This window comes from Haliotis rubra, unplaced genomic scaffold (genome assembly GCF_003918875.1).
Source record: "Haliotis rubra isolate DU_JTF1 unplaced genomic scaffold, ASM391887v1 Scf220, whole genome shotgun sequence".
Lineage (NCBI taxonomy): Eukaryota > Metazoa > Mollusca > Gastropoda > Lepetellida > Haliotidae > Haliotis > Haliotis rubra.
The window spans coordinates 521,283-546,929 of record NW_025766226.1 but is presented as its reverse complement, the minus strand read 5'-3'; the positions used below and the strand labels follow the sequence as shown (position 1 = coordinate 546,929).

Sequence of the window (25,647 nt, the reverse complement as noted above, 5' to 3'; positions counted from 1 at the left end):
CATTAACGGATTAACACAAGCTGTGTCTGTAAGTATTATCAGTCGTGAGACGTTTCGGGGTTTTATGGTTGACCAAATTAATGTTTTACATGTAAACTAAAGCACGTGTGTTAAGAAATCCGTTTTGCATTGAAGAAATATACTCGGCGTCATTAATGAAGGGTCAAGGTATTGGTAACACTATTTCGTAAATTATTAAGTTGTAAAATCTTCGTTTTTGTTTGAAATATATGCAACTGAATGTTCTACAAACTTTCTTAACAGTATTGGAAACACACCGGGCCGTTGAAATGTCATTATTACGTTCTTTAATGTCCGATACATTCTTTTACATCTACTGTTATTTAAATTGTCAATAGGGAATTCCACTTGCCACTTAGTGCCAATGATTTGCACGAGCACTTTCTATCCATGGAAAGTGGAGGACAATATACATGCATTGATGCTTTTTCACTATCGTTCACTGTTCAGTTTAATACCTGTTTGAAATCGCAGCTTAAAATGAGACACTTGCTAAAAGGGATCAGGTTATAGGCCTTTTCAAATCTGGTCAAACTCAGCGGCAGGTTGCTGTCCGTTTTAATGCGAGTCAGAGTGCTATTGGTAGACTGTGGCAGAGATTTCAAGCCAATGGGTCCGTGGAATATGCACGTCGACCAGGTCGCCCCAGAGTCACAGTTCGAGTTGATAGGCACATGATCAACACTGCGTTACGTAACAGATTCCTTTCGGCAGCAGATCTTCAGACAGAACACTTCAATGTTAACAATGTAAGGATATCCAGGAGCACCTTTCGTCGACGTTTAAGAGCAGCCAGACTCCGCTGTAGGCGACCTGCGGTTCGTCCACCACTAACAGGGCGTCACATGCAGTAGCGTTTGAGATGGAGTAGACATCATGGCCGCCGAAATCAACGTCAGTGGTCTCGTGTGCTCTTCTCAGATGAAAGCAGATTCAATTTGTCCTTCCATGATGGTCGGCAGAGGATTTCTCGTCGCAATGGAAAGCGAATCACAGATGCAACTGTGGCCACGCATTACCTGGTCGGTCATGGTTTGGGCAGGGATAACTCCCACTGGACGTACACTCCACTGCACATGGTCGACGGTAATCTTGCTATGCATGGCTTTATAATCGACCCTCTTTACTGCACGACGACAACGCTAGGCCTCATGGGACCAGGATTGTCGCAGAATTCCTTAGACAGCAGGCTGTAGAGCGGATGGAGCGGCCAGCGTGCTCGCTAGATCTCAACCCAAATGACCATGCCTGGGATGACGTACACACGTCACCCAGCACCAGTGGATCTCCGAGGACTCCGCAGAGCTCTAGTAGAGGAATGGAATGCGATTCCGCAAGCATTCTTTATGAACATGATAAGGAGCATGAGAACAAGGTGCACATGTGTCCTCGAAGCGCGAGGAGGGGACACAAGATATGTAATGACCGAGTGCTTCATGTTTGTCATTTTCATTTTTTGGGAGGTTTGTCTATACAACTTATGTTTGCTAGTGCTGTTTGAACTTTTTGTCTGTATGTCACGATATGTCACATTTGTCAACACATTAAACATTATGATGACACTCTTAGTTCTATTAATTCTGAGACACTTTTCTTTTCTGTGCTATATATCATTTGACCCTTTATTAATGACGACTAGTATAGATCCAAATTCGCAGCTGTGTCTATGATTTGACATTCTAACGAATGATTCACGAATCCCATAATAATAAAAGTTTCATGAGAATCACTCCATGGTGATGACCTAAGGACATTTCGGATTTTCCCGGTTGTAATTCATTGATGAGTAGCTCATGCTTGTGTCGAATCTACCCACATCTGTATCGAAATATTATAGAAATAGAGCGTTATATCTTTCCGGCTTGCGTTGCCATCATCGCCATGAAAAGCAACAGATATGGCGGAGTGCCACAATATGAACATCAAGTTGTATCACATCTTGCTACTTGTCTTTAGCTGATATTTCGGTTGTCATTAAATATTAATCGGGAAAACTATGTTCAAAATACGGTATACACACTTCGTAAAAATGGGGACACGTGACATTTCAAGAGCCAACAATACATTAATTGAAGCTTACTGATACCGTTTCATTTCTTCATATCGGAGACCATATACCGATATGGTGCCTGATATAAATGGATGAAAGAGTTACGTTGAGGGAAGTAACTCCTGTGTGATTGTGGCGTATCCACTGCCTTGTGATCATGTTGAAATGAATGGCAGTCTAGATTCTTGTCAGTTTTTCTAAGCAATAGAAATTATTTCGGGCCACTACTTCAACACCTACTTCCAAACATACTTCAAGACGTACTTCAAGGTTTCCTTGGAAGGAGTCATATATGCTTCTTGCACATATTACTTTTATCGGAACATTTCTGACGAAACGTCTGCAGATCAAACTCGGCGCCAGTATAAGTAGTTGGCATTAATCGGTGACATAACATTAATAATCTGCAATATCCACCATGGACCTTACATTGCCCTCCACCACAACAGTCCCTTTTAACCTTGTACCGATGATGCTTCACCCGAATTCCCCGACCATACTCTCAAACCCAAAACAGGGCGGTGGGGTAGCCTAGTGGTTAAAGCGTTCGCTCGTCACGCCGAACACCCGGGTTCGATTCCCACATGGGTACAATGTTTGAAGCCCATTTCTGGTGTTGGTGATATTGCTGGAATATTGCTAAAAGAGACGTAAAACCATACTCACTCACTCACTCAAACCCAAAACACATCCCGAAAACTCACACAACAATGTCACCCTGGCTGTTCCACCCAGATGGTATTTTATTGGACAGAAAAGACATCGAAGCGTATGGTAAAATCAGGTTTATTCCATGGAATGGTCAAGCAGTAAAGGTTCTGTGTGGTCAACATGAATATGAATATATCAAAGAAGCATTGGGAACAGCAGTGGTTATGTGAGAGTCTGTCTCAAAATCATCAAATACAAAATAAATATTCGTTCAGCAAATAATGGCATGTTGCGTCCACATACCTATATTAAATTTGATTAAACCAGTAATGCGACTGTTTAAAGTAGCATTCCTCAAATTGTATATTTTAATACATACCTTTGAGCGTGAAACGACAATGTATTAAATATGGAGGAAACTTGATTATATACTTAAGTAATATTCCGGAAATTATTTCTATACTCAAAATTCCCCAATTCAATCGAGGGATTAGGTAATTCTGTCACATTTATTAAAAAGTGTTTTCTCAAACATACGATTTTTTCGAATAATTGTACCTGTATGTATCGAAATATTCTTTACCGCGAAGTCGAAAGGATTGTGTAGTCATAAGCATACATCTCTTCCTGCATGTATATTCATTAGTCCTATCGTGAAAACCTTTCTTTAACACCCATGGGTGGGAAACCCATTTGACATAACTGTTATGAAAAATATGCGTGGATCAAAATCCAGGTCCGGGATTGGCTACTCTATGATGGTGACCTAAGGTCAGATTATGAAGTACTACTTTTCTGAGCGTAGCTACTAAGCTTCTCGCGTTTTAATCGATTTCACACCCTCTGTGTAGGAACTTTATTGTTTTGGGGGGGATTTAATAAATGTAATGATGCTATCTAGTGTACATTATCATTATCGCCATGGTAATACACAGATAATATGACTATATATATACACTATGTATGAGTTGTAAGTCGGAAGCCGGATGACGTCACACGTGACTGTTGACTGGTATATTGAAGCGCCACTGCGATCATGGGAAGAGACAAAGTCTTCATATATTCGGTGCTAAAATGGTGCGGTTAAGCGTCACAGATCGTGCTTCACATAGATCATTATCTTACCATTCGTTTTTTCAAGATAAACTTTTTAAAAGAACTCTTTGAAAGATTAATGTTTTATGGCAGCCATTCGAGTAGTAATCTCTGGATCTGTCAATGTCTGTGTAGAAATTTATCAAAAACATTTACATCTTTTGGCAGTAAACTCTAAGTGCGTGAGGTTTTATGCAGCTTTAAGCAATATTATTGCAATATTATTCTCTCGAATTATATATCGATGTGACGATTAAGTCCTTGTAAATTTAGAAGGCGTTGATTAAAATATAACACTACACGAGATGAAACACTTCAAAGTGAATCAAAGTCAAACGTATTAATTTTCTGTTGTTTTTTTACACAGACATTATATGCATGTATGATATAGGAATAACGCATTGTTTTATATATGCGTAGTGATAATGTCATAACTGAAGATATCAAATAAAGCAAGAATTGTGCATTTTCCTATAGGCTGATTGACGTAATGCCAAATAATCTGTTCAAAGAGGCATACGTTACATACATGTGATGCCCCAAAATACACAACTTGACATTCCACATCAGTTGCAATTTGTGGCGAGACAACCATTGCCATGAACACCCTTTACTTCATATATACTGCCGGGAAAAGGAAGGTAGTCTAAAAAGTGGGATGGAGTTTAAATATGAAACAAGCAAGAAATTGATATTCGATTGTGATATTAACGAAAGCTATCACAGCGCTGCGACTGAGTATATGTTAAACCATTCGAGTTACGACAGTCGTAACGTTACGGTCGCCCTGTGCGTATATTCTCGAAACGTTCGTAGCCCTAAGAATTCTTAACTTTGATCGTAGCCAATGTGTTAAGAATGGGCTTAAGAAGTTCGTAGGGCTATGAACGTTTCGAGAATAGCTCGCCTGGGTCCTGTCCCTAAAAGCGACCGTAGCGCTACGAGTGTCGTAAGTCTATGTTAAAGTATGGGAGTTACGATCATCTCAGCGCTACCGTCGCTTTGTGGAACGGGGCCCAGGACTTTCCGTAAATAGTGTTTCAACGACTGTTTCCAGCCCAGAGACGTTTTGATCGTATTTTGGTAATGTTTTGGTCAAATCCTGTTGTCAATTGTACACATCCTTTCCCCCGGAAGTTTAGTAACAGATGATGAGGCGAAATTACTCCTATGGCGTAGCCGCCATATAGCTGGAATATTGCTGAGTGCGGCGTAAAACTAAACTCACTCACCTATGGCGTAATCATTAATACTACTGTTTAAAACATAATAATTGCTAACCTAACTACTTTTACGTCAATATAGGCTAATGGCATAGCACCTGAAACAATGAAATACTTTGTATGCCTAACCAAATACACATTTCGGAGTGAAATACTTTGATTTTCAAGCGCCTTAATATATTATCCAAGCAGTATTTATTTGATGTGACCCATTATATAGATGCAAGCACTGTCGGCACACAACACCAGATGGAGGCATAATGGTGGAATGCTAGTAGGTACGACGTGATTTAGCCATTGGTTCTTTTGGGGATTATATTATCAGACGCTGTCTGAACATTGCACATGGTTCCTTCAAGACATATACAGTTGGATTACAAAACCAGTTTGCAAAAATACAAAAATGGGAGTGATTGGACTTCTCTCCAGCACAGAGAAAATCCACGCCTATATTTGACGTAATTCAACGCCTATACTCGTATTTGACGTGATGACGTTTCTTCAGTGGAGGAAGCACACCCACGCCTCTTCACTTGGAACGCTGTGTATTTCGGCAAGATATCAACATCATAAGCCATGTTGTAGTTTCCAGAGTCGTATAAAACTGTTTCCCTGTCAACTGTTAGTCGCATTTCCCCACCTCCAACATGGAATGTTGAGAACAAGGTATGGAATCATTTAACTGAGAAGGTCATGGTAAGGTTCACATGCTGTCATCTCAACGTCTCTCAGAACTCTTAACATGTCCTGAAAGGGCATTGGGTAATTCACACACAACGTATGACAAGGGACACTTCGGGGTCATACCGATTTGATTATTGAGATGGAAATTGGATTGGCTACATGCAATATAAAATATTTCCCAAACAGCATTATCGGATTTTGGGGAATGTTGGATGAGACGGTTGCAGGAAAAATCACATCACTCAAGATAATCTTCTGGTTGTATCAGACACGTTCTGTCTTTTCCTCAACGGCTGAAGGAACAGCTTGAGCTCGCTGTGAGCTCACATCGGAATGAGAATGCTCGCTTTTAGTTATTTTGAATTCGCGTTCTTCAGACTCGTTGGTGCTGACGACAACATTTTTTACCTTCACAGTCTCAACTGTCTTTACCAGCAAAGCTGAGGACGTTTCGTGGACCTCTCTGAAAGTTGTTTTACATTTAGTTGTCGACACAGTACCATCTGTGTTCGATACACTTGTGCTTGTGTCTTGTTTGACTTTACTTGTATTGGTGCTGTCCACAGTGACTGGAGGAGAGGACATCGTGATGACGGGTACGGTTGTAGGACCTTTCTTTGCTGACTCTTTCTTATCCGATTTGTCGTTTGGAACAGTAGTGTCAATAAGAACTGCATCAGATTCCTTCGTGATTGGAAGAGAATCATCCTTCGATCTGAGACCATCCGAGCTCTCCACTTGTTGGACACAATACTCCTTTACAATTGGAATCGGCATGGCATCTGTGTGCGAATCTTTCCTTTCATCCTTAGCAGCAGTTGGAAGTTCCTCCTTGGACATCAGATCTTCATCTTTGGGAGTGGTATTTTCAGTATCCCTGACAATCTTGATACTGACCGAACCTTTATCGAGTTGCACTTGAACATCATTGTCACGAACGGAGCTATCATCAGGTGTCAGGACCTGGGAAGCTTCAGCAGCCTCGGGCAACAGAGCATCTGTGGAGTTGGGAGAAGTGCTTCTCTTGATGTCCGAGGTTCTGGTCTTGTGTCTCGGCGTTGGACGTTTGTGGGGAACACATACATAGACGGGGCGGTAGAGAATCTCCTTGTCTGTGTCCGAGTCTTCATCGTCTCCCATGTACACCTGGCCAAGCTGGAATTCCGAGCTGATGTACATGCCTCCTTCAACATAGTCGGCCGCTACATCTGAGATAGTATAAAACTCAGTAAGAACTAGGATATATCGAAATCAATTTAATGTAATAAATTTCTTCAAGTTCGTTTTATACTTTATCGGTAACAGTTTTTACCGCTTTTTTTATGATTGATTGATTGATTATATTTCAGAAATGTAGGCCATCCGGCCCATAATTCACATACATAGTCCTTTAATATATTTGATAAGAGTACCTCATTATATAAATTATGACATGTGACAATATTTGATTGATTTACCAACAACATTTAAATATGCTTACATGATACATTTAAATCATTTACAATTCTTTTCAATCCAGTTTTGTCTTAATTTAAAGCTGTAAAAATAAAAGCTCCTAACTTCCAGGCGTGCTGCTTGTTACAAATTGACATGATATTAGTGAACATTATAATAATATTTTGCAATATGTATGTATTCATTTCTTAAGTTTTCATACAATGGACAAATTAAAAGAAAATGTTCTTCATCCTCAAGCAATCTTATTGAATAAATCTTTTCACAATGTAAACACACTCTATTTTCAACTGAAATACTTTCCCAACCGCTTTTAATGAATAGAATGGCGTTCCTCATTACAAACGCGTACTCTCAATAAAACCTACGTCATATAAATACACGTATTATGTAACGAGGTGAGTATACTAGGTTCGGTGCAGTTCTTGTTGTATTTCGGTTCAAGAACCTTTATATAGGAGGAAAGTTAAAGGAAAGTAGTTATCAGTTGCTTTGGCGAAATCCAGTCTTTTTCACACTGTTTTTTGAGTTGATATTGACAGGGTATTTTAAGACTTAATTAGGAGAGTTGTACTTCAACTGCACTGAACAGTATTCACCTGAGGCTGAATCCCGTACATCGACCTCTCTTTAAATATGTTCGTTCTTAATGCATTCATTGATTGCAAGGATATATTTCTAATAAATAGGAATATTTTGTTTACCATATTGTATCTCTGGTGTGGGGTTGCTAGGGATGCGGAATGGAACAGTTGCTATGGTGACAGGCATCTCTACTTCTAAGGCATCACCAGATTTCTCCATCCGCAAACACAGCTGTAAAATGATCATTTGTCTATTTATATGTAGATTCAAACATTCATGCTTAATATGCTGATAACTTTATAAACTTGGTGTACTTCAAATGGGTTTTCAGATGAACATCAGTGAAAGATCAATGTTTTGAACGGTCGTGTTACCTGGAGTGTATAGCAGGCCTGGATCATGCACATCAATTATAACAGAATGACCTGCCCTACACAGAGTTACCTGCCTTGAGCCGGTTGTAGATCTGGGCCAAGCACATCCACTATGACAGAATGACCTGCCCTACATAGAGTTACCTGCCTTGGTCCGGTTGTAGATCTGGGCCAAGCACATCCACTATGACAGAATTATCTGCCATACATAGAGTTACCTACCTTGAGCCGGTTGTAGATCTGGGCCAAGCACATCCACTATGACAGAATGCCCTGCCCTACACAGAGTTACCTGCTTTGGGCCGTCTGCAGATCTGGGCCACGCACATCAATCATGACAGAATTGCCTGCCATAAACAGAGTTACCTGCATTGGGCCGGATGTAGATCTTGGCCACGCACATACACCATTACAGAATCCCCTGCCCTACACAGAGTTACCTACCTTGAGTCGGTTGTAGGTCTGGGCCACGCACATCCACCATGACAGAATTACCTGCCCTACACAGAGTTACCTACCTTGAGCCGGTTGGAGATCTGGGCCACCCACATCCACCATAACAGAATTCTCTCCCCTATACAGAGTTACCTACCTTGAGCCGGATGTAGATCTGGGCCACGCACACGAACCATGATAGATTTACCTGCCCGATATAGAGTTACCTACCCTGAGTGTGTAGTAGATCTGAACCAGACCGCACACGTCCACCATTGTCGGGGGCATGATGGGCACCTGTAGCTGATGACAGAGGTCATCCAGACTTGTGGTGGTGTGAGGCTCTATATGGGGGCTCTCCACCTGCATAACAGTGTGTCTCAACTCCTTGGACAGTCCCAGCACACCACGATTGATGAAATATTCCACGTACTGAAACGGAATGGGATACTGATATCAAATGCATTAAATTATCTGTTACCGAAACGCCTTAGCAAAAGCGAGTTATGCGTAACCTCCCCTTTGCCAGAGAGTGGTTCCATCCTGTCCTTTGAGTGCGTCCCTTTGTTACACTGCCTGATGCTCGGCAATAAGGGGTTTCAATAAGGACTGGTCGTCACAAAGTCAGTGTGATGTCGGAGTTGAGTATCTGCAGTATGATATCACAAAACCACACAGGTCTGTCCAAGTTCACACATTGCATTCAAATCGCTGTATATTGAACACAACCGAACGCGATGTCAAAACCTACTTCACTTCATATTGTAGTATTTATGTCACGCAAGCCCCTTAATCACACAAATACCCTGGAGTTATTTAAACGTGCCTCTTTTAACATACACAGCAAAGCCACATTTTCCTACACACATAGCTGTCCAACATATCATCTACAGTGAGACCTGGTTAATTTGCCAAGAGTAATGTCCCCACCCTTCAACTGTACATTCCTCCCGAAGGGAGTGCTTCGGAACCTATTGGGTGTAATATATCTAGCACATCAAGGTGCCACTGTACAGCATAAAGACTCGCCTGCATCATTCTACAGATCAGCCACACTTCCTCGTCACAGCCGTTCTGGATCTCCACCTTTAGCTTGACGTTCTCTCCACAACAGTAAGCAGTCCTCTCTAGCGTCCCCTTCAAAGACAGAGGACCCTTTCCACAGCACAGTATGCAGTTGTATCTCTTCGACTCGGCGTGAGAAGGCGTCTGTAACGTAAGAAAGATAATAAATTACACTATCCCGTCAAAGAAACTTTACGTGGCACTGCATGTGTTTATTGTGTCTTATCTACCGTTACATTCTGGGAGTGAGTTTAGTTTTACGCTTATGTTAGCAATGTTCCAGGCGGAACACCAGAAATGAGCTTCACACATTGTGCCAACGCGGGAAATCGAACCCGGGTCTTCTGCGTGACGAGTGAACGCGTTTATCACTAGGCTACCCCACGGCCCCTTATGTCCTATGAAAAAGATGATTTACACTATATCGTTTAAACAGACAAGTACAGTTTACGAGCGCTGGGATAGAACTGATTGGTCTAATACCAGGTTGAATCGAGGTGATTGAAGATAAACTCGACTGATGTTGTGAATTACAGATCGCCACCATGTGGCTGGAATAATGCTGAATGCGGCGTCAAACAGCAACCAACAAACCTAATAAATGATACTCTCACTAAGTCCGTGGTCCTAATAATGTGGAAATTCGTATGGGAATCTTAATTAATTAATAAATATTGGATATTTATATAGCGCACATATCCACGCAACTAGTACATGCTCAAGGCGCTGGTATTTTTTCCCTCGGTTATTGGATGTCCATCTCAACGGCACATCGTACTATCGATCTCAACTCCCTGGGGACCATACAATCTTAGTCCTGACAATAACCATAAATGTTATTTATTGTGATCCACGGATGTTCGCCTTCATGGGTGGTCTACAATTGGGTAATGTAGAATTTCGTAACCTGGGTCCACGGCTGGACGACCAACTTGGGACGGAGAAAGTGTAAGATGATATATAAACAACAGCGTACACCCTGCAGTGCTCGCCTACTTGAAGTTGCTTCATGCTTCTCAACATCATCTGTCTACCGTCGAATTATTCTGGTTGATTCAGCTACTGGGTATCAAGACTTACACGATACAATCGGTGGACCAACGGGCTCAGTTCTGATGTCTGATGAAGATAGCAGTCGCATTGGTTAGACAACCCATAGTTCCAGAACACTGTGCACAGGAGTGGATTTGGTAATGTTAATGCACGGGTAGCTATATAACCTTAAGATAAAGTCCAATCGTTCTTTGTGGGTTCTTTTGTGCTTTCAGTGACCAAACGCAAACGGTTTACAATTGGGTTTAAGGTTCGGGTGTGTGCAAAATCCAGTAGCAAACAGAAACGTATTTACCCTCGAGGATATATGAAGAGTATTGACGTTAAAAATATGTACACCATAACTCCAGATTGCGAAAATTGTGCGCTCTATGTCTGAAGGTAAGGCTAAAGGTTGAATGGGGGTTTAATCTCAAAGGATTGTTCGTTTTCTCGTGAAATGTAAAAGTCTCTGAAGAATAACATCAGTAGTTCAGCCACAGTGACAGTGCCTCGTGATATAATTACACCAAGCACATGACGTCATAATGGCTGACAAAGTTAACGTTTTCGAAATTGTTAACGTACCATCGTTGATCAGAAGATCAGGTGAGATTATTCCATTATTCAGGTGGTTGTGAAGATGTGCCAGACACACACTGAGGAATTGTTTTTATTGCTATGAAGGCGCCTGCAACTCCGGATTAGAACTGATCTTCAGTAACCCATGCTTGTCGTAAGAGGCGAATAACGGTAACGGGTGGTCAGGCGCGCTGACTTGGTTGACACCATGCCTTCGTATCCCAATTGCGTAGATCGATGCTCATGCTGTTGATCACTGGACTGTCGGTTCAGACTCGATTATTTATAGACGGCAGCCATATAGCTGGAATGTTGCTGAGTGCGGCGTAAAACTAAACTCACTGACTATTAATGTTCACGAGGATGGATCGTGCAGATCATATTTGTTCACGAACAGCATGTCGGATTGAATGTGTAAACTCAGAGTTCAATTGCAAGTGTTTGTTAAATGGTCAGAAACTTTGAAAATTTGTATATAGTCGTGCTTGGGAATTCCGAAGTGTTCCCCTGGAATGTTTCAGTAGTTTACGTCAGTGTTTTCGTCAGTTCAAGAATACAATCTCGCGAGAAACGTATGACTGTCAAAATGTGTCATTCATACGTTTATGAACGTCAGTGCTGTGGTCAATGATCAGCCTCCCGTCCAACCGAAAACCTGGATATCGTGTGAACATTTAAACATTTATTTAAAGCTGACATGACGCCTGTCACTAATGCTATTGTGTTCCCGAGCACATCAATAATTTAGTCGTTGCCGAAATAACGTAGTTTACATTAACTCACCTATCGCCAAACATATGTTACATTGTTGATGATGTCAGTGCTTGCGTTTTCAAGCTGCACATAGATAACCTGACAATCTTCTTATCTTATTGATTTAGTGTGCATTATTTAAAGATGAAATGGGTTTTGAGGGTTTGATCAATATATCTAAGACCGACCTCCGTAACTGCACTATAGGGAGTAATGCAAGACATCAAGGGATGGATGGCGTCTATGGATAAAAAAATCATCAGGTCTATTTAAAGGCGGACTTCACTTGAGTCAAAGATGAATCAAGAGGCACAAAAGTATCCCCTATAAAACTTGGCATGAGCCTGAAATGCATGCTGTCCCATGATATGTAACATATGTTATATTTGGGATGGCACTTTCTATGTAAAGTAAAGATTCTTGTACTTTTGTTGGGTTGAATCCCATCCGGGATTCGAACCCATACCAACAGGGTCAGGCACCTAATCGCCAGCACACAAAGTCAGCCGCCTAACCCGCTCAGCCATCGTGGCTTCAACCTTACTTTACATAGAAAGCGTGATCACAAATGTAACATGTGTTACATTTGACCAGTTTCTTGTGTATTCACAATATCATGTTATTGCTGGAACATTAGTAACAATAACATAAAGCCGACTACATGTAGTAGCAGACGGGTCCTCCGTTTCAAGGAGCTGCCTATTAATAAAATGTACCCCTGGGTATTTAAATGATAAGCAGCAGTTTATGTCTAGGATCCGAAAAACGGATTTTTTCTAAAACCGATAAAGTCAGATGAATAACATTTTTGGGTATATTCATTGTTATGTGATTGGTAGAGAAATATATTGAAGTAGTGTCACCTTAATCACACGATATTAGAAGGAGAATGACAATTGACGCAAGACAAGATAATAGAGGACGTCTAACAAAATGGCCAAACTTAAGAGCCCACGCATCTCTTAGGCAGGGGTTCAAAAATGCGAAATGTCTATCAACCGAACTTCAATTATCTTTCATTATCAAAGTAGAGTTATTTAGGATGTAAGAAAGGTAAAGACAAAATGGGTTTTATCATGAATAAAGATGTTGCCATATAGCATGGGAAACATCAGAAGCACTGGAAGCAACTTAGAAGCAATGAAATGATGTGGCTTGCAGAAAGAGCTCTAAAGTAGAAATCGGTATTTACAGATACAATATAAATCCTGATAAACTGCCAAAATGGAACTGGCATGCATATTCAAATACAAATATTCGTTGGGATATATAAGAGTTGAAATGGTGTCCAATTGATGGAGCGGCTTTGCTGAAGTTAACGTTCTTCACCGAAGTCCATAATCTGTACCAAACAATCCAGTGATCGATGTTATGAGCAAGAGACGGAATTCGATTACATGCAATCAATCACCGGTCCATTTGATCAATATTCGCCAAGCTCATGATGTCAGGGGACCTGTTTTTATCTAAATTTTAATTTTAAAACTTTCTAAATAGCAGTATGAAACACTGATGAATAACTGATAGATTGTACATGGGAGGTGACCCAATGATACATCTTCTTAGTATCATCGGTCTCGCAATATTGATACAATGTCAAAGTCTGGGGAATCTTGGCCACCCCTATTTCGACTGGTATGTAAGGTTTTAGTGCAAGAATCGTCACGATATGGCTGAGATATTGCCGATGTGACGTTAAATATTAAATCACTCACTAGTGAAAGGAATAGTGCTTGTGGTTTACTGCAGTGAAAATGAAGGAAAGGTTTTTTTCTAGGAAATATATAGTAAAGATGGTTTCGGTGCTGAGTGTTTCTGTAAAAATGTTCATTATCGATACAATCATTATCGATATTAGTCTAAAGGCATGTCAGCTTGAAGAAACACCGGAAGTGACAAGGCTTTTTGAAGCTTCTATATAGTCCTGACCAAACAAGGATCATGATCAGAGAGAATCTGGGATTCGAATCCACGATCAGTGGATCATGATTCCACTAAGACACAAAACTCTCCCAGCGAAATAAAACGCATATTTGTTTCAATAGCAATTTGAAAGAAGAATACCACAATGTTATCATCTAATATATATTATAGTAGTGGGCACCAAAAATACCGTTCGTGACATCAGCCAGTTCGTTATAAGAGCGTTCGGTATAAACGTAGTTTAATATACAAATTTTATAATGATATTGATTAGTCCCGGTCATTTTCTGTAGATTTTAGTCGAAATGTGTAAAACGACCTACGGTTAAAACGAACAAATGTTTTTGTTTGCTGCATTTAAATGATGTTGAAATCAAACTAGAAACACAAATACCAGAAACTAGAAATACAAATACCAGAAACTAGAAATACAAATACCAGAAACTAGAAATACAAATACCAGTATCAGAAAGTAGACATACAAATACCAGAAACTAGAAATACAAATACCAGTATCAGAAACTAGAAATACAAATACCAGAAACTAGAAATACAAATACCAGTATCAGAAACTAGAAATACAAATACCAGTATCAGAAACTAGAAATACAAATACCAGTATCAGAAACTAGAAATACAAATACCAGAAACTAGAAATACAAATACCAGTGTCTAGAAATAGAGTGCAGTACAAATACAGAACAAATACCAGTATCAGAAACTAGAAATACAAATACCAGTAACAGAAACTAGAAATACAAATGCCAGAAATAAATACAAATACCAGTATCAGAAACTAGAAATACAAATAGAAATACAAATACCAGAAACTAAAATAGAAACCGGTACAAAAACTAGAAATACCAGTATCAGAGAACTAGAAATACAAATACCAGTATCAGAAACTAGGAAATCAAGAATAAATACCAGGAAACTAGAAATACAAATGAAATGCAAATGCCAGATCAGAAACTAGAAATACAAATGCCGGTATCAGAAACTAGAAATGCAAATACCAGAAACTAGAAATACAAATACCAGTACAAACAGGTCAGAACTAGAAATGCAAATACAAATACCAAATACCAGTATCAGAAACTAGAAATACAAATACCAGTATCAGAAACTAGAAATACAAATACCAGTATCAGAAACTAGAAATACAAATACCAGTATCAGAAACTAGAAATACAAATACCAGTATCAGAAACTAGAAATACAAATACCAGTATCAGAAACTAGAAATACAAATGAAACAAATACCAGTATCAGAAACTAGAAATACAAATACCAGTATCAGAAACCAGAAACTAGAAACTAGAAATACAAAACCAGAAATACAAATACCAGTATCAGAAACTAGAAATACAAATACCAGTATCAGAAACTAGAAATACAAATGCCAGAAACTAGAAATACAAAACCAGAAACTAGAAATACAAATACCAGAAACTAGAAATACAAATACCAGTATCAGAAACTAGAAATACAAAACCAGAAACTAGAAATACAAATACCAGTATCAGAAACTAGAAATACAAATACCAGTATCAGAAACTAGAAATACAAAAACCAGAAACTAGAAATACAAATACCAGAAACTAGAAACTAGAAATACAAATACCAGAAATCGTTCGTCCATGCAGTCGGTGTGAGGTCCGACCACGGTGAAGTACTTGATTCCTTGCGGGCAGGAGGCATATGGAATGTCGATGGTGACCCGGATGTAGTAACGAATTGTACCGATCTTGCTTTCGAACGAGCAGGGCAGAGCACTCTCCGGTAGTTTGAACTCGAAGGGATACTTGTGGTTTCCTCTTGGTAAAATTGGTATTGGACCTTCTTCGTTTTTGTCTGGAAAAAAAATGAAATGAAAATTGGAAAGGATTTTCTAAATATCTGGCCAGGATCAAACATTTCCATGATAATAATATTTGTTTAGTTTTTTTGAAAGAATTTCAAACAAAGACGGTTGGAAACTCAAAAGAGTGTTAAGATAAATAATTACTCTAAAAAATGCTTAAAAACTTAAAGTGATTTTTTCGCCTTAAAATGAAATATATGGTTGGAGCTTACTCTTAAATATATGGCCCTCTAGCCAAATGGAATTATTCAATAACCTAACTAAAGTTAAGAAATGTTAATAACAATTACATTCCAAGCGATTGAGTTCGCAAGCATTGAGTTATCTCCCCAAAGTAAAGCATCATTGAAGGCTTTTCACCGAATCACTATCACTACAGTTTCTTGAACACCTGGCGCAATGAGCTGCACGTAGGCAGCGAGTACGGCCCAGCCCTTCTCGATGACGTTGGTCCACCCAATCACGAATGGACTGGCTGTGTATACTACAGTAACAACATAAGCTTTCAAAATATTAATACCCAAACTGACCTTTTCCCCAGATAGACTTCCTCTCGTCTATGTAGTGCTCATCTTGTTTTACATGCCGCCTTTCCCCTGCTCTAGTGATCCTCCATTCAGCGTGGGCCTTACCCCGTATATGAAGCCGGATGCCTGGAAACACAGGACCACATAAATCACAGGCTGTACCCATTGACATCAGTGTTTCTAAGGAATTTATTTTAACCAGTAGTTAAAAGAAGCGAATGAGCATTGTTGGAAGCCACAATTATCATGAATATGTAAAGTAGATCGTCCAGTCTGGACCAGGCAGACCAGTGGTCTGAGCATCGATATACGATGCTGTACCTTCCGATCATCTTTAGTCGGCTATTCGGACAATTTTCGAAATACAGTTCAACACGCTCGTTCTACAATCATTTCAAAAAGCATCGTCAAGGGTACAGCATCTAAAGCCTCGGCAAAACTTTCATAAAGTTTTCATGTAGACAGTTTTATTGTAGACCTTTGGTAAATAATTTCTTCCTCCATTTACATACTGACCATTATTTTAATATGTATCGTGTAACAAGCTCTTTATCAAACAATTAATGGTGTGAGGCTTACATATACTGGGGACTAACGGTTTCGTGTGGTCAGGCTCACTGACTTGGTTGACACATGTCACCTTATCACAATTGCGTAGATCGATGCTCATGCTATTGATCACTGGATTGTCTGGTCCAGACTCGATTACTTACAGACCGCCGCCATACAGCTAGAATATTGCTTAGTACGGCGTTAAACAACAAACAAATTAACGAACCAGCATATACTGGTTATAAGGCCTTACCCGTGGAACCCACGGTAAGAGGCATTAACAGATTCTCTAATGCCCGATTGTTTCTTTGAGTAGAAGGGGATACGTCTTTGGATACGTCTATGGATATATCACTTGCTAGATAACCTTGTTGGCCACTCTCCTACCCAGAGTTTCTGGTTTTGGCCAAACGTTTTTAACGGAATGTCAACAACAACATTCTCGATTTTGCGGCCTCTTCCTTTTTGTAGACTAATCCATCAACCAAAGTTGTTGGCTTGGTTCCTTCACAACACAGGGTTCTTGTTCTTACTTTACACTGGGAATGTTCTTGTTCTTTCTTTACACTGGCAATGTTCTTGTTTTTACATTACACTGCGAATGTTCTTGTTTTTAATTTACACTGGGAATGTTCTTGTTTTTACTTTGCACAGGCAATGTTCTTGTTATTACTTTATACAGGCAATGTTCTTGTTATTACTTTACACTGGCAATGTTCTTGTTCTTACTTTACACTGGCAATGTTCTTGTTCTTTCTTTACACAGGCAATGTACTGTTATTACTTTACACAGGCAATGTTCTTATTACTTTACACTGGGAATGTTCTTGTTTTTACTTTACACAGGCAATCTTCTTGTTCTTACTTTACACAGGCAATGTTCTTGTTATTACTTTACACAGGTAATGTACTTGTTTTCACTTTACACGGGCAATGTTCTTGTTCTTACTTTACACAGGCAATGTTCTTGTTCTTACTTTACACAGGCAATGTTCTTGTTTTTACTTTACACAGGCAATGTTCTTGTTATTGCTTTACACTAGGAATGTTCTTGGTTTTACTTTACACAGGTAATGTTCTTGTTATTCCTTTACACAGGCAATGTTCTTGTTTTTACTTTACACAGGCAATGTTCTTGTTATTGCTTTACACTAGGAATGTTCTTGGTTTTACTTTACACAGGTAATGTTCTTGTTATTCCTTTACACAGGCAATGTTCTTGGTCTTACTTTACACAGGCAATGTTCTTGTTCTTACTTTACACTGGCAATGCTCTTGTTCGTACTTTATACAGGCAATGTTCTTGTTTTTACTTTACACAAGCAATGTTCTTGTTTTTACTTTACACAGGCAATGTTCTTTCTTGTTCTTACTTTACACACAGGCAATGTTCTTGATTTTACTTTACACAGGCAATGTTCTTGTTTTTACTTTACACAGGCAATGTTCTTTAATTTACACAGGCAATGTTCTTACTTTACACAGGCAATGTTCTTGTTTTTACTTTACACAGGCAATGTTCTTGTTATTACTTTACACAGGCAATGTTCTTGTTTTTACTTTACACAGGCAATGCTCTTTCTTACTTTACACATGGCAATGTTCTTGTTTTACTTTACACAGGCAATGTTCTTGTTCTTACTTTACACAGGCAATGTTCTTGTTCTTACTTTACACAGGCAATGTTCTTGGTTTTACTTTACACAGGCAATGTTCTTTACACAGGCAATGTTCTTACTTTTTACACAGGCAATGTTCTTGTTCTTACTTTACACAGGCAATGTTCTTGTTGTTACTTTACACAGGCAATTTACTTTACACACTTTACACAGCAATGTTCTTGTTTTACTTTACACAGGCAATGTTCTTGTTCTTACTTTACACAGGCAATGTTCTTGTTTTTACTTTACACAGGCAATGTTCTTGTTACTTTACACAGGCAATGTTCTTACTTTACACAGGCAATGTTCTTGTTTTTACTTCTACACACAGGCAATGTTCTTGTTCTTACTTTACACAGGCAATGTTCTTGTTCTTACTTTACACAGGCAATGTTCTTGTTATTACTTTACACAGGCAATGTTCTTGTTTACTTTACTTTACACAGGCAATGTTCTTGTTCTTACTTTACACAAGCAATGTTCTTGTTTTGGCAATGTTTTGTTCTTGTTTACACAGGCAATGTTCTTGTTCTTACTTTACACAGGCAATGTTCTTGTTCTTACTTTACACAGGCAATGTTCTTGTTCTTACTTTACACAGGCAATGTTGTTTGTTTTTTACACAGGCAATGTTCTTGTTTTACTTTACACAGCCAATGTTCTTGTTCTTACACACAGGCAATGTTCTTGTTTTACTTTACACAGGCAATGTTCTTGTTTTACTTTACACAGGCAATGTTCTTGGTCTTACTTTACACTGGCAATGTTCTTGTTATTACTTTACACAGGCAATGTTCTTGTTTTTACTTTACACAGGCAATGTTCTTGGTCTTACTTTACACAGGCAATGTTCTTGTTTTCACTTTACACAGGCAATGTTCTTGGTCTTACTTTTACACAGGCAATGTTCTTGTTCTTACTTTACACAGGCAATGTTCTTGTTTTTACTTTACACAGGCAATGTTCTTGTTCTTACTTTTGTTTTACTTTACACAGGCAATGTTCTTGTTTTTACTTTACACAGGCAATGTTCTTGTTCTTACTTTACACAGGCAATGTTCTTGTTCTTACTTTACACAGGCAATGTTCTTGGTCTTACTTTACACAGGCAATGTTCTTGTTTTTACTTTACACAGGCAATGCTCTTGTTCTTACTTTACACAGGAAATGTTCTTGTTTTTACTTTACACAAGCAATGTTCTTGTTCTTACTTTACACAGGCAATGTTCTTATTATTACTTTTACACAGTCAATGTTCTTGTTATTACTTTACACACAGGCAATGTTCTTGTTCTTACTTTACACAGGCAATGTTTTTGTTATTGCTTTACACTGGGAATGTTCTTGGTCTTACTTTACACAGACAATGTTCTTGTTATTACATTACACTGGGAATGTTCTTGTTTTTAGTTTACACAGGCAATATAACTGTTATTACTTTACAAGGCAATGTTCTTGTTTTTACTTTACACAGGCAATGTTCTTGTTATTACTTTACAAGGCAATGTTCTTGTTCTTACTTTACACAGGCAATGCTCTTGTTCTTACTTTACACAGGCAATGTTCTTGGTCTTACTTTACACAGGCAATGTTCTTGTTTTTACTTTACACAAGCAATGCTCTTGTTCTTACTTTACACAGGAAATGTTCTTGTTTTTACTTTACACAAGCAATGTTCTTGTTCTTACTTTACACAGGCAATGTTCTTGTTCTTACTTTACACAGGCAATGTTCTTGTTCTTACTTTACACAAGCAATGTTCTTGTTTTTACTTTACACAAGCAATGTTCTTGTTCTTACTTTACACAGGCAATGCTCTTGTTCTTACTTTACACAGCCAATGCCCTTGTTCTTAATTTACACAGGCAATGTTCTTGATTTTACTTTACACAGGCAATGTTCTTGTTCTTACTTTTCTTACACAGGCACAGGCAATTGTTCTTACTTTACACAGGCAATGTTCTTGTTTTTACTTTACACAGGCAATGTTCTTGTTTTTACTTTACACAGGCAATGTTCTTGGTCTTACTTTACACTGGCAATGTTCTTGTTCTTACTTTACACAGGCAATGTTCTTGTTTTACTTTACACAGGCAATGTTCTTGTTCTTACTTTACACAGGCAATACTTTACACAGGCAATGTTCTTGTTTCTTACTTCTTACTACACAGGCAATGTTCTTGTTCTTACTTTACACAGGCAATGTTCTTGTTCTTACTTTACACAGGCAATGTTCTTGTTATTGCTTTACACAGGCAATGTTCTTGGTCTTACTTTACACAATGTTCTTGTTATTACATTACACTGGGAATGTTCTTGTTATTACTTTAAACTGCGAATGTTCTTGTTTTTACTTTACACAGGCAATGTTCTTGATCTTACTTTACACAGGCAATGTTCTTATTATTACTTTTACACAGTCAATGTTCTTGTTATTACTTTACACACAGGCAATGTTCTTGTTCTTACTTTACACAGGCAATGTTTTTGTTATTGCTTTACACTGGGAATGTTCTTGGTCTTACTTTACACAGACAATGTTCTTGTTATTACATTACACTGGGAATGTTCTTGTTTTTAGTTTACACAGGCAATATAACTGTTATTACTTTACAAGGCAATGTTCTTGTTTTTACTTTACACAGGCAATGTTCTTGTTATTACTTTACAAGGCAATGTTCTTGTTCTTACTTTACACAGGCAATGTTCTTGTTCTTACTTTACACAGGCAATGTTCTTGTTATTTCTTTAAACTGCGAATATTCTAGTTTTTAATTTACACAGGGGATGTTCTTGTTCTTACTTTACACAAGCAATGTTCTTGTTATTGCTTTACACAGGCAATGTTCTTGTTCTTACTTCCTGCAGTCACAATGGTTTCTTTACCAATGTGTATATATAAAGGCTTTATATTCGACATGCGTGACTTGGAACTTTCCTCCAATATGACGTGATTAACCGAACTACTTTTTAAAGCGCCATCAATCACAGTTGGGTGTCCTGTGTGTTCGAAACAAATCAATGTAGCAATGCTTCAAAATGTTCAATCTGGATTCTCACAATGCCTTATTAAAATGCCTTCTTTGCTATGTCTCCTGGGTTTGTTTTTCTTTTTTGTGTAACACGGCCCAGTACAGAAAAAGTGTTTGAAATCATGGAATACACAAAAGTAAATAGGCAAAGGTATTTAGTTTGGAAGGCACGGCGTTTATTTTGATAACAGACGATTGCGTAAAGTTCTTCATGCTTGTTTCAGCCGTCTTTCTCTCGATGTTTCTGACGTTTTGAGTTTGGATGCTGATTCAAGGATGTACGGAATGTTTTGTTTGACAATGCGGACACTTACACTTGATTGTTAACCACTGGCTACGGTTTCATTGCATTCCGGGAAGCGATTTGAAACAGACGGGTGTGAACCAAACGCTGTTAAAATATTTCAGAAATGCTTAAAGACTGTCATTCTCGGTGGGGCCGTGGGGATGCCGGTTCGGTATGGGTGTCTGGCAACCCAAGCTTGTAAGAAGTACCTTATTTATTTATGTTCGCTTGTTTCTCAGCAATTTCCCCATGTGATGGCGATCTATAAATAATCGAGTCTCGACCAGACAATCCGTGACTGACATTATGAGCATCAATCAACGGAACTGGGATACATAAACTTTCCACCCGATCCCGTGAGTCGCCGTTTGCAACAAGCATGTGCTTCTTAATACCTTTCAGAAATAATTATGGGCTACTAGATCGAACTGCACTTGAAACTTGGAGAGCTCTGTCAAACTTGCACTTAAAACAATACACACGCAAGTAATATCGAAACTAAGAGTGTGCAATGATATGATAGAGAAGTTTGTGCAACGCGACGAATGCCGCTGCCAAGGGGGCCGTGGGTGTCCCTTTAAATCCAATTGCAAAAAATATAAGTTACAAATTCTCGTTTTCTGTGGTTGTCATGCGCAGTTACGTCATGCGCAGTTACGACTTACGACTTGCAGAGTGACAGGCAACCTTCATTAAGACATAATATCAAAGGGTACGGACGCTTGAGATAGGTGTGAAGAAAACTAACGTCATAAATTAAAGTCATGAAGATTTTATGAAGTTTCTCATCACCGTTAGGACTTTGGGAACAGCGATCGATACGGTTTGGTTTTGTTCGGTTAAAAAATTCTTGATAAGGTTTTGGTATTAGTTCTCTGAATGTCCTGTTTGCCCGGATATATCTTTCCTCGCCTGAACTATACCACCGTATTTGCTAACGAGTTCTCAACATAATGAGTCCTGGTCATTTTGAAAATACGCTTCTGATGAGAAACATAAACAGGAGCCGACGTTTTAGTGTATATATGAAACGCACGGGATCCCGCTTAGCACACTCTTAATTAGGTTACCGGCAATATGGTTCATAAAACATCACGAGAAAGATGGATCATCACAGCAGTGATCAATAAAGCAGCAGCATCTGTAATGGCAGTTTATGTCGTACAAACCTTACACTGGGTCACCGCCATGTTATTACATGTTTAATTCAGATGTTCCTTTTTAAATAGAACCAACGTAAGAGAATTCAGACTAAGAGAGCAGCTGGTTGTCACCTGGTTAAATGAGTGAGTGAGTTTAGTTTTATGCCGCTTTTAGCAATATTCTAGCAATATCACGGCGGGTGGACACCAGAAATTGGCTTCACATATTGTACATATTGTGGGGAATCAAACCCGGGTCTTTGGCGTGACGAGCGAATGCTCTAACCACTGGGCCTCCGGACCATAAGCGAGCCTCGGCATTCCCTTACCAGGAAGCCGCGGTGGCTGAGCGGGTTAGGCGGCTGGCTTTGTATGCTGGCGATTAGGTGCCTGACGCTAAGGGTGTGGGTTCAAATCCCGAGATGGGTCTCAACCCAACAAAAGTACTAGAATATGTGCTTTTCTAAGAAAGTGTAATCCCAAATGTAACATACATGTATGTTACATTTGACCACTTTCTAAATGGTATTGTGTACTCATTCCCATACCAAGTCAACTGGCGCATTTAGGACGTTGAATTCGCGTCAGAGTGTATTTCTTCCCCACAGTTTACTATATATAGTTCCAGAACGGATAACGAAGGATGTCATTGGGTAAATGACTTCTGTACTGGAATGGAAATACTTCACGGTAGGTCCGTCAGCTGGTGTTTATGTTCCATAACAGGTCCTCGCTTACACTTACACAATTACCCAATTATCAAGAATTAACGGTAATTGTTAAGAGGAGTTGGGCCATTAATACAATTAAGACACATTTAACCAGCAGGAACCTTTACCTTGAAGCGATACAGAAACACTTTGTCTGTTGGCCTATATGTAGATGTTTTATTGTATAAATTGTTTTCGTCACGATATGGCTGCGATATTGCCGATGTGACGTTAAATATTAACTCACTCACTCACTATATGTAGAAGGTGCAGTACAGTGTAGCAAAGGCAGTCGGAGATAACACTTAACCGGTAATGAATTCGAAACATCAGAAAGTGTATAGTCTCAACCTAGTCAGCGAGCCTTACCACCCGATCCCGATAGTCGCCTCTTGCGACAAGCTCGGGCTGCTGAAAGCCTCACCACCCGATCCCGTTAGTCATCTCTTACGACACACATGGGTTGCTGAAGGCCAATTCTAACCCGTATCTTCACGGGTCTATAAGGGTTTATTGAGGTGTGTTGCGTTGGCTTTGCCAGACGTAAGAACTTATAACTGAATCACTGATACAATAAAACCCTGTAAAACCGGATCCCAGTATTCCGAAAACACCACTTTCCCGGAAACGACTACTGGGTAATTCTAAAATTTCATTAAGGACATTACTCTCTACAATTTGTTTTCATTCGGAAAATGAAACGAAACGAAAGAATCCATGTTTTGTGACGATTGCACTGGGAATACGTATCTCTTGGGCGAAGGACAGTATTACTATTTAACACGGCACATATATCTGGTTACAAAATGTGTAATTTCATGTTATGACAGTTTCTGAATACAGAGCATAATACGTAGAGAAACAAATAAAGGAACACAGGAAAATTCAAGTGTTCCTTTAATATTTTCTAGTTTTCATCACCACAGTGCTATTAAAATCTGGTGATGAAAAGTGGAAAATGTGTTCTGTGTTCCTTTATTTGTTTCTCTACGTATATATTCAATATAAACTGACACACAAAAGAAAGTACGCGCCTCTTATTGACTGTGACTTACAAGTCCCAAACATACACGTACATGTTGCCAAAGCATCAGGTGTGTACTTTCTTTTGAACGTCAGTTTATATCAGTATGTTCCCCGGATGTAGTAAACAGAAGGAAAGGGCACAGGTGGCGTGGCCTTGCCGTCTTGTCGTAATCTGACATCAAGAGTTGTGTCCCTTTGGTGTGCAAGGATCCCATAATTCCATATACGTTCTTATATTTCTTCTCCGTGTATAAATACCATACCCTTGCTTGTATGGAAGTCATGTTTTACCCTAAGTAAAACTGGCACGCCGTGATGTTTCTGAAATTCCGTTAAAATGGGAAATGTAGGTGCATATATTTACCTTGAACCCGGATATTTTCAGTGTTTTGGACGATGATCTTTCCAGACAAAATCTCCCCTGCATAGTAGATCTCTTTGTCCAATTCTATGTCGAACTTCCGAATAAAATCCATCTTGAAGTGACCTCTGGTGACACGTCGTCATCCAATCAGTTTGTACAGATCCAATCACGTGACACATTGATTCAGCAGGGGCTTGTCATTTTAGCTTGAAAATGTGCTTCCTGTAAAGGAAAATATTACATATTATATTTCGACTATGTAAACATATATTTCAGCTCACGAACTGAAACTTCTTTGGAAGAAATATTTCTTTTAAAAGAAATATACTACTATCAAACTTTTAATAAGGTTAAGCAGATGAAAACCCATCTGTACACAATATTCCTCTCATAGACATTTCAGACTTTCTTCTTCAGCGCCGTTGAGCAAATACTTTTTGGAAACAGGCGCTATATAAATTCATTATCATTATCAGTGAAACACACAACAGACCGATTTTCTAGCTTACTCGGAGTATGTTATGGGTGAATGTATTTTTCTTTAAAAAAATTGCT

At 39.0% G+C, this 25,647-nt stretch overlaps 1 protein-coding gene across 2 annotated transcripts in view; it reads right to left on the bottom strand.

The window, feature by feature from the left end:
• Window positions 1–4,776: 4,776 nt before the first annotated feature.
• LOC124277350 overlaps window positions 4,777–25,647 on the bottom strand; it is a 38,827-nt gene continuing 17,956 nt past the window's right edge. For both annotated transcript variants that reach the window (XM_046713001.1, XM_046713002.1), the window contains exons 2-9: window positions 25,093–25,314; window positions 16,323–16,445; window positions 15,553–15,782; window positions 9,603–9,782; window positions 8,805–9,005; window positions 7,884–7,995; window positions 5,050–6,932; window positions 4,777–4,985 (exon numbers count right to left, since the gene is read on the bottom strand). In XM_046713001.1, the coding sequence (XP_046568957.1) occupies window positions 5,989–6,932; window positions 7,884–7,995; window positions 8,805–9,005; window positions 9,603–9,782; window positions 15,553–15,782; window positions 16,323–16,445; window positions 25,093–25,204 (1,902 nt within the window). In that variant the 5' untranslated portion in view covers window positions 25,205–25,314 and the 3' untranslated portion in view covers window positions 4,777–4,985; window positions 5,050–5,988. The remainder of the gene's footprint in view (window positions 4,986–5,049; window positions 6,933–7,883; window positions 7,996–8,804; window positions 9,006–9,602; window positions 9,783–15,552; window positions 15,783–16,322; window positions 16,446–25,092; window positions 25,315–25,647) is intronic.